Source organism: Pseudorasbora parva, chromosome 23 (assembly GCF_024679245.1).
Source record: "Pseudorasbora parva isolate DD20220531a chromosome 23, ASM2467924v1, whole genome shotgun sequence".
In the NCBI taxonomy this organism is placed as follows: Eukaryota; Metazoa; Chordata; class Actinopteri; order Cypriniformes; family Gobionidae; genus Pseudorasbora; species Pseudorasbora parva.
Genome location: NC_090194.1, coordinates 12,312,746 through 12,327,309, shown reverse-complemented (window position 1 = coordinate 12,327,309; position 14,564 = coordinate 12,312,746). Strand labels below are relative to the sequence as shown.

The 14,564-nt window shown below is 38.0% G+C and overlaps 1 protein-coding gene across 1 annotated transcript in view; it reads left to right on the top strand.

The window, feature by feature from the left end:
- Window positions 1-13,957, top strand: part of igsf9a (immunoglobulin superfamily, member 9a) — a 32,290-nt gene extending 18,333 nt beyond the window's left edge. Inside the window, exons 5-22 of the mRNA XM_067433729.1 lie at window positions 915-1,066; window positions 1,582-1,699; window positions 2,887-3,028; window positions 3,122-3,267; window positions 4,925-5,067; window positions 5,339-5,479; window positions 5,984-6,100; window positions 6,608-6,758; window positions 7,114-7,225; window positions 7,549-7,736; window positions 8,147-8,364; window positions 8,488-8,572; window positions 8,749-8,916; window positions 9,072-9,108; window positions 9,200-11,419; window positions 11,665-11,846; window positions 12,154-12,320; window positions 12,473-13,957. Coding sequence (XP_067289830.1) covers window positions 915-1,066; window positions 1,582-1,699; window positions 2,887-3,028; window positions 3,122-3,267; window positions 4,925-5,067; window positions 5,339-5,479; window positions 5,984-6,100; window positions 6,608-6,758; window positions 7,114-7,225; window positions 7,549-7,736; window positions 8,147-8,364; window positions 8,488-8,572; window positions 8,749-8,916; window positions 9,072-9,108; window positions 9,200-11,419; window positions 11,665-11,846; window positions 12,154-12,311 — 4,478 coding nt within the window. The 3' untranslated portion in view covers window positions 12,312-12,320; window positions 12,473-13,957. The remainder of the gene's footprint in view (window positions 1-914; window positions 1,067-1,581; window positions 1,700-2,886; window positions 3,029-3,121; window positions 3,268-4,924; window positions 5,068-5,338; window positions 5,480-5,983; window positions 6,101-6,607; window positions 6,759-7,113; window positions 7,226-7,548; window positions 7,737-8,146; window positions 8,365-8,487; window positions 8,573-8,748; window positions 8,917-9,071; window positions 9,109-9,199; window positions 11,420-11,664; window positions 11,847-12,153; window positions 12,321-12,472) is intronic.
- Window positions 13,958-14,564: the final 607 nt, after the last annotated feature.

Sequence of the window (14,564 nt, the reverse complement as noted above, 5' to 3'; positions counted from 1 at the left end):
CACTATATCCAATGAGAAGGCCTGAATTATTTATCATAAGAAAGGATATCCAATTTTACATGTAGTCTGAATCAGAACCATCAAAGCATTTCTCTTTATGTCAGACCAGTGACAATGCCATTATGGCCATCCCATGACTCATTGAAACATGCAGTGAACAATGAATGAATACACAACCCTGCCTGTTTTCATGCACCTGTTAGCAGGCAGTGGCCTGTGCACCTGTTCCAGAGGCAGCTCGGTATCTGTCGGCCACACCTTAAGGCTGTTCTCTGATCGCTGTAGACGCAGTGTTGGCCAGATTAAAGAAGCCATTTGAGGCCTGTGCTGATATTAGGCTCAGTTTTCAACTTGTTGATTGTTTGAGCCATGGGACGCCAAGCTGAAAGAGCATCTTGTAGGCCTGGCTGAACTCAACTATGCCTTTCATTAAAGTAAAGAAAAAAGAAAAGAAGAAAATGCATGGATAAAATACGAACAGTGCTGAGGCCATCTTTAACTTTTAAAGCTACAAGCTATTCTTGATTTAAAATTGTTTAACTATTTTCAGATTACTATTTTGAATTAGTTCTTAGCTACAATCTGCTAATAAAAAGGGGGAATATATTTTATATACATATACTGGACTCGGGTTGGGGTGGGGGGTCAATATTTAATTTTAATAATAATACTTTTATTGAGCAAGAACATTAAATTGATCAAAACGGACCATAAATACCGGTACATCTATAATGTTACAACAGATATCTGTTTTTAAATAAATTATTTGCTTTTTCAACTTTCCTATTGATCAAAGAATCCTGAAAAAATATATTGTTTTGCATGTGCTCTTCATAGCGTCACATTTGATCGTATGTATCTTTGGCATTCTTTGAAAGATTATGACTGTTTTCTTTGCTTACTTTCATGTCTAGCACCTCCCGTGCTTACAGAAACTTCAGCTCCTGCCGTTGAAGTATTTGTAGGTAGATCAGTCACCCTGAAGTGTGCTGCACAGGGAAATCCACGGCCTTCAATAACCTGGTCTAAAGATGGAGGACCAATAAAACATCAAAACAAAGTAAAGGTGGGAATGTGTAACTAGTTAGTCACATCTACTGATTTTGCATTTAAAAACCCAATGAAAAGGGTTGACAAATGCTGTTGTCTTCCCCGTGCTGATTTATTTCCTACTTAAGGTTGGGGTGGAGACATTTCAAAATGCTTATCTTTTTTAAAATTGCCAATAACCTTTACTTTACATTGCACACACAAAAATATGATTTGCTAGTTGCTATTGTTCATTCTAGAGTGCACTTAAATGGACACAAATATGCAAACACCCCTGCAAACAACATGAGTCATCTGCATTTGTCATCCACTTTCCTGGAAAAGAAAGAAGTTTGTTTTGTCAACTTTTCAGACTATACTCCCTTTGGCCTTAAATCTAACGGACATAGATTAAAAACCACAAAACCTCTATATTTTGATTTCATTGACTTAAATACACAAATGCAATGGATCCAATATAGAATATGGTTATCCTCTACTCTCTCTTCCAGGCTTTAACAAACTCTCATATCCCTCATTTCAACCCTACAGATCTTGAATGGAAGTGTATCTTTCCATGCTGTAAGCAGAGAAACATCAGGCCAGTATCAGTGTCACGCCTCCAACATTGAAGGAAATGTAACTCACATCACAAATGTCAAAGTCATTGGTAAGTCAGGATTGATGTTTGATTCGAACAATCTCAAAAGCATTGGGGGAACCAAAAATAAGCCACATCAATCTTCATCATTAATATTAATTAGGTGGCACAACTTTTACTCAGTTCTGTTTTGGAGAAAATTGGGTACGTGAATGCAAGCCATGTTAGGATTACTGCTAACAGAGCACATTTATTTGATCAGCTGCCATGTAACAGATTTGCAGTAGCCTGTTTTGGGCTTAAAATATGATTATTGCCCAAAATGAGAGGTCAGTTCTCCTTAGTTGTAGTGGTTTCTAAGCCCCCTGGGTCATGCCATTATGTTCTAAATGTCATCTATAAGCTTTTCTAAATGAATGGCGCCACCTAGTGGTGCTGTTGCATTATATTACATTTAAGTGCCCTTTTCTGTCACAAGGGTCTATAGCTCAAACAGTACAGTATGCCAGCAACAGCAAAGTCATGTGTTTAATTAGCAGGAAATTAATTGATAAAACATATACTTAAAAAAGTAATGCAGTCATGCAAGTTTGTCAAAGGCTTATTCGTTTTAAATGTGCATTTGTGGTATACTATTTCAAACTACTATAAAAATATTCATCATATTAAAGAAACAAAAAATCACTTAATTATGCATAAATAAAGTAAACTATAATTACTGTTTCTACACTTAAGTATTTTTAGTGCAATTTTACAGGAGTACTAAATTGCACCCTCATCTCGTGACATTACAAATTTATTTCAATATATGAAATACACGTTTCAATAGAAATTACATTAAAGTATATTTCATTTTACCAAATGCTTGTCAGTACATTCAGCAATACAAAAAATGTGTACAATAGAAGTAATACTCTAATTATATATACTTAAATCCTACATAAGTGGGTCAAAAAGGAATCGTCAACTAATTACTTATATAATTAATATCCTTTTAAACTTTAATACAATTAAATTGAATTGTAAATAAAATCTGAAAACATTCAGAAATATTACTGAAACATTACATTCACAAATATACATTACACATTACATGCACAATTATATATTTTTTAAAGTATATTATTTCCATATTATGTACTCTTTTTAAAAGCATGCTAAATTGTCTTTAAAAAAATTCAGTAGGAGAAGCAGGTGAAAGTATTTTTTTATGCATATTGTACTACAGAATATTATAATTTTTTTTCTAAAAACAGGCCCTCCGGTGATCATAATTCCTCCAACCGACACCGTTCTCAACATGTCCCAGGATGCCAAGTTGAAGTGCCAGGCTGAGGCTGACCCACCCAACATGACATATGTGTGGCAAAAACAAGGAGAAGACATTTACCACATTGAGTGAGTTCTGTTCCTTAAATGTCAACATCCCTCTTAATATTTATGAAAACAGGTAGCTCATGCATTATTATTGATCTGTGTGTTTGTTTTTAGGTCTCTGAAGTCTCGGGTTAAGATCATAGTGGACGGTACACTACTCATATCGCGTTTGACTCCAGCAGATTCAGGGAACTACACCTGCATGCCCACTAATGGACTTCCTGTGTCTCCCTCTGCCTCAGCCATCCTCACTGTGCAGCGTAAGTGTTTCGCATCATGGCGCAAAATGAAAAGGAATGTGGATTTGTCTGCACTTCTGTAAGATTCCCTACACTAATTCTAATTTAACTAAAAACTACACTAATTTCAACAAAGTTTATGATCAAAGTTATGTATACATGAGGTGTAGAATATAGCACATCCAGGTGATATTAATGAATTTCACCTTTCATCTTAATTTCACTTACCATAAGTGCAACATTTTGTGCAAAATGAAAAATTATAACTAGTATAAACATTTTTTTAAACCACAACCACGTGCCCCCTGAGATTTTTGAGCCAAATGGATTTTGAGTTAATTATTATCAATGTTATTTTTTTATCATTAATTATATATTGACACTAATAATATATATATATATATATATATACACTCCTAAACAAAATCTTAAGACCAGGGGATGCATTGCAAGTTTTACACATTTCGCACAAGTGGATCATAACCGGGTTTTAAGTGCTGCTTCAAAATGCCAAAAGAAGAAACAGGAGCAAGAGACAAAAAATAGAGAGTAGGCAATTTATTGAAAACTGCATTTAAACTGAAACAGGCCGTTCATCAGCTGATCAAAAGTTTAAGATCATAGCCCAAAAATAAACGCACAACAGTACTAAAAGTGTCAAAAAAGGACTCACTAGTGAGTAGCCCCACTGTTCTTGTTGATCACTTCAAAAACTTGTTTCGGCATGCTTGATGCGACTGTTTCCAGGAGGCTGGTGGGAACGTTGCTCCATGTGGTGAAGATGGCTTCACGAAGGGCATCCACAGTCTGGAACTGACGTCCATTTTTGTAAACTTCCCTTGCCATCCATCCCCAAATGTTCTCAATGGGATTTAGATCAGGGGAACATGCAGGATGGTCCAAAAGAGCAACGTTATTCTCCTGAATGAAGTCCTTCGTCAGGCAGGCTTTGTGAATTGCAGCGTTGTCCTGTTGAAAGACCCAGTCATTACCGCACAGACGGGGGCCCTCGGTCAAGAGGGATGCCCGCTGCAACAGATCCACATAGCCAGTCGCCGTTTGACGCCCCTGCACAACCTGAAGCTCCATTTTCCCATTGAAGGAAAAAGCACCCCAGATCATGATGGAGCCTCCTCCACTGTGCTTAACAATCCTGCCACGTTCAAAGAGAGAAAGCCTTTTTGCCTTTGCCATCAGGAGATCTTGACAGTATGACTGCTTGAAGAACAATGACATGAAAGCCATATTTTTGTGCAGATTTGATCTTTTTATGGCTATGGTCTTAAACTTTTGATCAGCTGATGAACGGCCTGTTTCAGTTTAAATGCAGTTTTCAATAAATTGCCTACTCTCTATTTTTTGTCTCTTGCTCCTGTTTCTTCTTTTGGCATTTTAAAGCAGCGCTTATATATATATATATATATATATATATATATATATATATATATATATATATATATATATATATATATATATATATATATATATATATATATATATATATATTCATTTCAAAATATATTAAAGTAGAAAACCGTTATTTTAAAATGTATTATTTCTGTTTTTACTGTATTTTTATCAAATGAATGCAGCCTAAAATAACATATATGAATACTTGGGTACATATGAAAATGACTGTGAAAATAACCCTATAGTAATAACTGTTCTCCTTTAACAGACCCAGCACAGGTGATGGAGATGGCCAGTCTGACCTTCCTCCCCACTGGCATGAGGGGTGTCATTGCGTGCCCCGTCAGAGCTGAACCACCATTATCACATGTAGACTGGATCAAAGATGGCAAACCGCTCGATTTAGACATGGTGAGTAACTGTTAGTTGCTTTTCTCACTATCCATACAAAAAACTTTTTAACCTTTTATATGTACATTTTTATAAGCACACTGATGCTTCTAAGTGCTTCCCTAAGTGCTTTTTCTCTTAACTACTAATGCTTGACATATTGATTTTGATTTGGTGACACCATGCTGTGCTTACACTTACTCCCCTCTCTTCATGACATACTTTAGAAAACTCTCACATCTCTCCAAAGAACATTATTCAAGAAAATTACTCTTTAAAATTCTTTCAACAGTATCCTGGATGGACACTGACCTCAGAAGGCTCTATCGTCATAGCAACAGCTAATGATGACGCTGCAGGTGTATACAAGTGTACTCCCTACAATAGCTTTGGGACAATGGGCCAGTCTGAGCCCAGCACTGTTATATTACAGGTGGGGCTTTACTGAGTGTTGTCATTTTTTTATTTGCAAATCACTTATACACACACACACACAGACATGTGGTTTCCATGTTTTATGGGCATTCCAAATATATTGTTATTTTTATATTGTGCAAACTGTAGATTTTATGTACTAACCCTAAACCTACCTATCACAGAACACTTTCTGTATTTATAAATATTCAAAAACATCACTGACACCCCATCTCATGGAGACCAAAAGTTTTTGGATATGACCTTTTCCATCTTTGGGGTAACAATATGTACCCAGAACATAGAGTATACCTGAAAAACTAGTATCACACACACACGCACACACACACACACATTTGTTTTTGTGACATATAGGGACATTCCATAGGCGTAATGGTTTTTATACTGTACAAACCGTATTTTCTATCCCCTTACACTGGCCTAGAAATAAAATTAAATATGGTCAGTGTGAGTTTTTGAGCTATAATTTAGGAGCCTTAAACTTTGTGTTTTCATCTTTTAGGATCCTCCGTCATTTAAAGTGTCACCTCGTAAGGAGTACAGACAGGATGTGGGAAGGATGCTTGTTATTCCATGTCAGATGGATGGTAACCCTGCTCCAAAAGTCAGCTGGAAAAAGGTGAATGTCATTACAATCTTCTAGCACAAAGTCAAGCACAAATCCCTTGGTTTACCTGTCGGAGTGAAGATATTATACCATGTTTTAGCGCACACAAAAGAACAGTGTTTACAATGAACAAAATGAACCATTTTTAAGTTATTATGTTATATTTGTAATTAAAGTAAGTAGTCTGTGGTGATCTGAATGTTTAATCAGTAGAAATACCATGTTTGATTATCAATGTACCCTAGATGTTGTTATTGCGCTAAACACATATTTAACTCAAAACATTTATGTAGTGTTAAAAGGTATAATGTAATGTTCAGCAGCTGTACATTACAACTGCCTAAAGGAAACAGTGTGGATTAACATATACAATCATAGCATCAAGCCTATGCACAAAAACTGAGAATTTTAATTTTCTCCAAATATTATAATGCACCCTCTTACAGCTGGAAATCAATTTTCAATTAAAATGGGTGTTTAATCTTATTAAATGCTTCATTATGGCACTGCTCCTCTTAGGTTGGTACAGCCTCTCGCTCACTGTTCACTCTAGCAGCAAATGGCTCCCTCATTTTAGACCGTCTCAGTAAAGAACACCAGGGGGAGTGGGAGTGCAGCTCCACAAACCGAGTGGCTACTGTATCTGCCAGAACAACGGTCTTTGTACTCGGTAAGACTTGAAGCATCTAGGTCAACACTACATGCAACTCTTTGGCCATTTTGATGTTACTGTCATGTTTACTATAACAGTAACCACAGACATCTTCTAAATTGTAATAATAATAAAAAATAGTATTTTCTTTACAAGACATATAAACAGGAATTATGACATGGTTAAGAAGCATTCAAAACATTTTGGGTTTGAATTGCAGCCAAATAAAAGCCCTTAAGGCAATCTTGCCTTGTTGAGTTGAGTAGTCATGATATAGGTTGATTCTGCAACTTGCTGTCCCACGTCATGTGTCACATATTTGTCACACTTCATGTCACACATCTTGTTTTCTGCTCAACGTTCTGATTCACAGGTACAAGCCCTTATGCAGTGTCGTCAGTATCTGTGATTCCAGGAATTAACCAGGCCAATGTCTCCTGGGTAGCTGGCTTTGATGGGGGATATACTCAGAAATTCACTGTCTGGTTGGTGTCTGTTTATCACAGTAAATGTTGAGAAGCTATTTTAAAATGGTGATCTGTCAGATAATATTTGTAATAAGAGCAGTTTTTGTGTATACATCTATACAATGCAAAGTTGCAAATCTGCCTGCACAATACAAAATTGATGTAGCATTTTGTCATGCTACATTCTGTTTGTCAGCTAAAACATTACTGTAAAAAAAGTTGAGAGAATTCCATACACCTGAAAAAATGTTGCTAAGTTAGTAGCCAAGTTTTCACTGGATGGTTATACCCGTCTTCATAAATCTGTTTTTAAAAAACTCATGTGAACATTCTTTTTCCAGGTATAAGCAGGTGTCAGCAGTAAAGATAGAGGAAAAACAAGAATGGTTGTCTTTCTCAGACCTCTCTACTGAGAATTATCTGTTGGTCACCAATCTTCTTCCTGCCACTGAGTATCAGTTCAGTGTCATGGCCCAAAATAAAATCGGCTCTGGGCCCTTCAGTGAGATCACCACCATCACAACTATGGGTAAATGTTAGCTGTGCATAAGAAACTCTAAAAACCCTATTAAATTAGTTTACCAGTCTACTTTTCATGACTATAAACCATGAATTGCCAAATTATGTTGCTATAAGTTGGCATGTGGTATTAGGCGATGGCATTTTATTAGACAAATATTGCATATAGAAAGATTTTATTATTTGAGTTAATTTAGTCAACTTTAGGAGTACACTAGCATAATCAAAGCTAATAGACATGGTATAAAAGCCACATAACTTCAAATTAGATTTTATTGGTCTTTAAAACAATTAGTCTGTGTGTTGGCCACCTCATGGTGACCTAAATGAATATACCATCTGTGTTTATGTTCACACTGTGGATAATTGAATAAAAAGCTGTTCAATTCAATCCCTCCCTTATTTAATATTTTACTACAGATGCACTTCCCGCTGTGGCCAAGCTGGAACCCCCTACAGATCTTTCAGTGAATAAGAGTTCAGAGGGAATTTTTCTGTGGTGGTCAGCACCTCAGTCCCAGTCTCCACCCATTGACAGTTTTGTCATACAGTCACGCCTTGAGGGTGGGGAATGGGTTAATCTGAAAGAGGACATTAGCCCAGTTGAGAGTCAAATCTTTCTTCCAGGGTTATGTAAGGTAAATATTCTTGAAGACATGATCTGTGATTTTCATGAATCTGTCAGCTTGACATTTTTGATAAATGCAACCCTTCCTTCATTTTCTTTCGTTTTTATTTTGCCGATGTATCACTCTCTGAAGGACTGCAAATATGAACTGAGACTTCTTTCTCGGCATGGAGATCAGCTAAGCATCCCCAGTCCATCAATCAGTGTCTCCACCATCGGTCAGTGCTTCACACATACACATTCAGGCTTGTTCCCCAGCCTGTAATATTTTCTAAAGAAATTGTTAGAATTTATTTATTGCACTTTACACAACACTTGAACTATTTTCAAGAAAACCTGGGACTCTTTTAATCCATCCAAACATTAAAGGTAAAACTTTCTTTGGGCTCCACAGGAATGAATATGCACCCAGCCAGTTCCCGCCTCCTAGACTTTCCTGATAGTCTAATGGCTGGTGTCATGGGTGGAGTGGGAGTCCTTTGCCTTGCTCTTATCCTGACCCTGGCAATAGTTTGCTTCATTTTTCACAAAAGGGGCCGGAGGCACAGGCAGAATATCAAGGGTAAAGAAACAACACTTTGAACCACTTAGAACTGTTTGTACAGTCTTCCTCAATGTGTCCAGTGTAGAGGATGCTCTCACACCTAAAATTATCTTTCATGCATGATCAGTTATCCTGCCACTCATTCCATTGTAAAATTGGTTCCCTCCTTTCAGATCTCCCTCCTGCTATAAAAAACAACCCATCTGTAAAGTAAGTGCACCACCACCATGAAACCTTTTTTCTTTGTCCAAAAGGTTTCGATTCATTGTAGAATGTACTAAATTCTTATCCATTACCTTAGCAGCCCTGACAACACCCTGAAGCAAAGGCTCCTACCAGCCCGTCCACTCTCCTACTCTTCCTCCTCTTCCAATCACTCCTCCCTTGACAAGTCCAGTCGCAGTGATTGTCATGCCCAGCGCCAACATCTCCTTCCTCAAGCTAAGCCTCCCTCCCACCATTCCCTTCCTGAGAGCCATCTCCAACAGGTATCGCTTGCCCCTGTGTCATCTGTGGACTTCATCCAACGAGACTCTGATGGACGCTTTATTGTCCATGCTTGTGAAGATGACAATATTGTCAGTTCTCAGATCAAGAGGAACCCAAGTCAAAACTCCCATCTGTCATCAGATGGAAACAGGAGCTTCAGAATCCAGAAATCCCAGTCTTTAAGATCCTACAGAGATGAAAGAAAAAAACCACCATTTGTCCTCTCAGTAGATCTTCCACCTTTTAGATCAGATATTCCTTCTTCCAGCAGAACACGGGCTATGGCTAAGCACCTTTCGTTGAATGGCCATTACATGCCCATTCTGGAGCAAGAGTTCTTGAATGGACCAGACCAGACAAGTCTTTCATCAGTTTGCAGTAGTTCTTTTCTCTATCCCCATTCGGAAAGTACTCTGGGTCAACAGTCCCTGAAACAAGGTACCAACCACTCTGCGGCCAGTACCCTGGTTTTGCAGATGGAGCATGAGAGAGAACAAGGAAACTTAAGTCGCTGTTTGACTTTGGCTCGTGAGAGAGAGGAGCTTGAAAGGGAACTGCGCAAGTACACTGTTGATCGAAATTCACCTGGCCTTGAGACAGATGAGGAGTATGAAAAAATATGGAAAATGCACGAAACTTCAACACCTCAGATTAACTACCAAGCCATGAAACAAAGCCTTTTATCTCAGAATACCAGCATGTTGAAGGGAAGAGCTGCATCTTGCATTCCGTGGGAAGAAAGACACAGGATTTCCTCTGCAAGCTTGGTGCCCCTACATACCTCTTATGAAAAGGATATCAAGAATAGGCAGAATCAACAAGGCTATCATTCCATTCAGAGATCCAACTACCAACGGTCTCGAAGTCTAGACAGAGGGGAACACCGAAAATCACAAACATGGGACAGAAGACGAAGCAGGACGCCAGTTGATTCAAGTCTTGGTCGTGTAATGAATGAAACTTTAATCTACAATTTAGAAAATAGCCAAACTGCTCTAGGACATCGAGCCCATCACAACTCCAGCAGAAGTCAACACTATTTTGACCCATATATTTGTTCATCCTTAGATGATCAGCAGGTGCGGGCCATAGAAAGAAGCAATAGACAGATGAATCCAACTGCTGATTATTCTGAGATGAGTGTGGATGGACCTGATCTTGGGAGCCAGTCTACATATTCAAGGTCCATACTGGCCTCTGACCACAGTTATGAGACTCTAGACTATAACAGACCCAAGTTATCAGAGCTTGAAAAGGACAGATCCAAAGAATCAGGACATGCGAGTACAAAAAAGCCAGAGAAGTTGAACAACTGGTCAAACAAAACTATTTCACCAAAGAATGTCTCTGGAACAATGCCCCGGAAGACAAAGAGTCTGGGACCAAACAACTGGAATCGGCACAAGAGCATGCAAAGTTTAGATTCTAAATTATACAAGGACCAGTTTTTGACCCCTGATGCCTGGGTAGATTCGCTGACACTTAGTCGAGAGTCTACAATGTCCCCCTTTGCGCATAGACACAACACTGTGGCAGATAAGCCTAAAAGTAGTCCCAATTTACAAACAGATTCACCTGTGCCTTTAGAAAGTCAAACCCAAGACCACCTTTGTCAGGCCTCTAAATCCTATAGTTGCTCTACCAATGACTCAGAATCCAGCAAAAACCTAGGATCAGGACATAGCACACATACTGCCTTATTATCGCCAGGGGGTTCTAGCTGGCCGCCGTCTTATTGCCCCTCTTTGCCCGCCTTGCCATCTGAAAGACGAAGTCAAACCCAAGAAGTGGAAAGAGAGGAGGAAGATGATAATGGGCAGGAGGTGGATGTGGAAATTCACAGATACAGGAAGAGTTCAGAAACGGAGGGAAGTTATAGAAGTTATGCAAGCCAAAGCAGTGGCAGAGGCAGTATGGATGCCCCTAACAGCAGGCAGTTTTCTCTTAGCCCCCCTCTCACCATCTCACCAGAGACCACAGAGGACAGTGACAGAGATGAGGCTGCTCTACAGGACCCTGAAAGGCATGAAAGGTAAGACTGACTTGTCTTCTTTCTCAAAATATTTATCTTAAAAGCAGTTTTAAAGATTTAAATGGATTATTATGGTTTATGGATTATTAATTTTCTTAAAGTGGGGGGCAATAGTAATAATATTTGTTTTTGGACATGGTACCATGTACCTGTCCCATTGCCCCAACGCATTTATGTAAAGATATCCATGTCACATTTGACTCAAAGAGATCACATATGACTTTTTCTTCTTCTTTCTTCTTCAGATCTAGAAAAGGCTCTGTGGATGAGGTTTATGAGTGGGACTCTGCTTTTGTCCAAATGCATCCTGTGGACCAAAAAGTATCAATGAGCAAGGCAGGTCTACGAAGAGATCTTCAAAGTCAAAGGAAGCAGAGCAGAACTACCAAAGATGATGGATGGCCAGATTTAGACCTGAAGCAGAAAGGTAAGATAAATGTTTGCTTTGTATATTGTAACTCAGCTCAAAGTTGTTCCTTCACTTACTACATTTTTGTTGGACATTACATTGTTAATACCATGGTTTGTGGGCGTGTACCATGGCAAATATATATGAGTATGCTAATCATTACCTAATACAGCATAACTGTACCTTGGTAAAAATTCTGCACTTTTTGCGAGGGTTGTGGCTGTGAGAGTTCAATTAGACTGGTTCAAAGAATCTGAACTGTAAGATATTCAAAGCATTTTTCTCTTTCTGGTTTAAATAATTTCCATTGTTTTTTTGACCCAAGATCTTTACCCTCCGGCTGGTTTAAAGGAATCTGTTCCACTCTTTGAACATCCCAGTATTCGTCCTCCTCACTGTGAGCATGAAACACTCCTTGCTCAGGAGATTCGGAAGAGCTTCACGTCATTCCCAAACCCAGAGCCTGACACTGTGCTTTTCTGATTACTAACAGTAGGTACACCATTCATGCTGATCAGCCTGCACTGTTTTCGTTTAAGCGCTTACACTCTTAAGTAGTCAGAAATTGTGCTGATGCACTTAAGATGATTAGATGTGATTGTCAAAACGGTAGCTAAATGTTTTTTTTATGTTCTCGAATCTAGATTGAACACAGCATGGTTCCCCTCAACACAGATCTGAATAGTCAGGATAAAAAGGGACACTGGGTGTCACCATTAATTGGATGTCTCAGGACCACTCAAGCACGCTGGAACCTAAGAACACACACTCCTCTGCCCAACTAATGGAAATGACATTATTTGATGGATGGACCAAACCACAGTGAAGAGAAGTGTAGTCTAAAGAGCATTATGTGCTGGAGTTGCAAATCAAAAGGGGAATAAATAACAGTCCTCTCTGCACCCTGCAGTTCCTGATGAAACTGAATTAGAAATAAAAATAAAAATGTTAAAGCTGTTACAGTGAACCCCGTCCAAAATGTTTGGAGTGTCGTTTGATTGTTCTGTAATTTCTATTTTGACAGAAAGAGCACATGATGATTTAGAAACCTCATCAAAGCTATTATCCACGGTTATAGGAATATTTTATCATGCAAAACAGGATGCTGGAAAAATTATTGTCAAACTAATTGGAGATGCATTTAAATATGATTGAAGCACAAGATTGCACTTTTGACAATCTTTGGTCCTCACCACCCTCGTACCTACCTCATACATGCTATGATCCCAATGGCACTATTCATGGAAATTTTACATTGTCATTCACATGGAGAAAAAACACTGCATACTGATCAGTATATGGTTTTGCACCATCTAGTCCTTGACTGACAATCGATAAAACCCTTTGAAGGTTCAAACTTTTCAGGATAAAAACCTCCAGGGGGGAAGGCTGAAGCTTTCTCTTCATTTTTGGCAATGTTTTACAGGCTTTTTGTTTTTAATGTTGCTGGGCGATTCTCATCCAAAGGAGTTTTAATGAGCTGTGGTGTCTGACGAAGACATTTTAGCCATTTAATGAGAAATAACGTGTAAAATTGTTTGACTATTTGCATCAGTGTATTTTTTAAGGAGGCATCTACATACACTCTCAGAGGAAATGATTAAATTCACTGCAGGCCACAGGAGTTAATTACTTATCACTGCGCCCTGTAGTCTGGCCAACGATGAGTCTGACAATACAAAGTTACAGTAATGAACAGACCATAACTGCTTACAGTTAAACCAAACATTTCATTTCTTGTTTAATATTTTTTTAAAGCAATTAAAATCTTCTTTATATGGTTTTTATTGTTACAAAATGCTAGAAAACACTGTACTATAATTGCACTGACATAAATTCCCTCTAGTCTTCATTTTCTGTATGAAATGTCTTTGCAGCTACTGCCTACTAAGAAATTCATTGAATATGGTATCTTTGCAAATATGTCTATATGTAATTAATTGTTATCTTTTAGCTTTTTAATTAAAGCCTATTCAAACAAGAATGTACAAATAAAGGTCCTTTTCATAGTAGAAAATGAGAATTGTTCCAATTGTTGGCAAATTATGATGTTTTAAAAACAATTTGTACTTATGAGTTTTATTTCAAGTATGTGGATTTATATACTGATTAAAGACAACAAAACATTATTATTTTTTGTTTGTGTGTAGATTCTACAAAGCCAAAACCGAGTTGAATTCCTCTGTATCCACTAGGATGTGCTGCACTTTCACAAATACTTTTTTTTTTCTTCAGAATTAAAAAATCTTGAAAGCAACGAAAGCATTCACTAAACATTTGATTTTCATTGATATATATTTCATTATATATATATGCCTCTGAAGGAATATCTGACATTTAAGGAAAGGAATAGATTGTCATTATTGTCATTTCTGACCACAGCATTTCATCTGAGTGCTGTGAGCTGTGTTGAAGCCAAATCCATTTCTTTTTTTCTTCTGTTGAGCAGCAAGATATGTACTTTCCATTTTCAACTCTATTTTAGTGATAGAATGGACTGTGAAATCCTGACAGGTTACAGGCGGTCACATTAGCGTGTGTAGTGAACATAAGGAGCATAGGAGCATATTATCTAAAGCTTCCAGCAATGCCCCATGCTGCATTAATCACAGCTGAGGTGAAAAGCAGGGATGTGTCAAAAAACCCCACTCAAACAGTTTCCACTTCTTCTATTCCACCTTTTTATAAATGCAGTGTAATATGGCACTCATAATTAGTCTGCTTGACTTGTATACA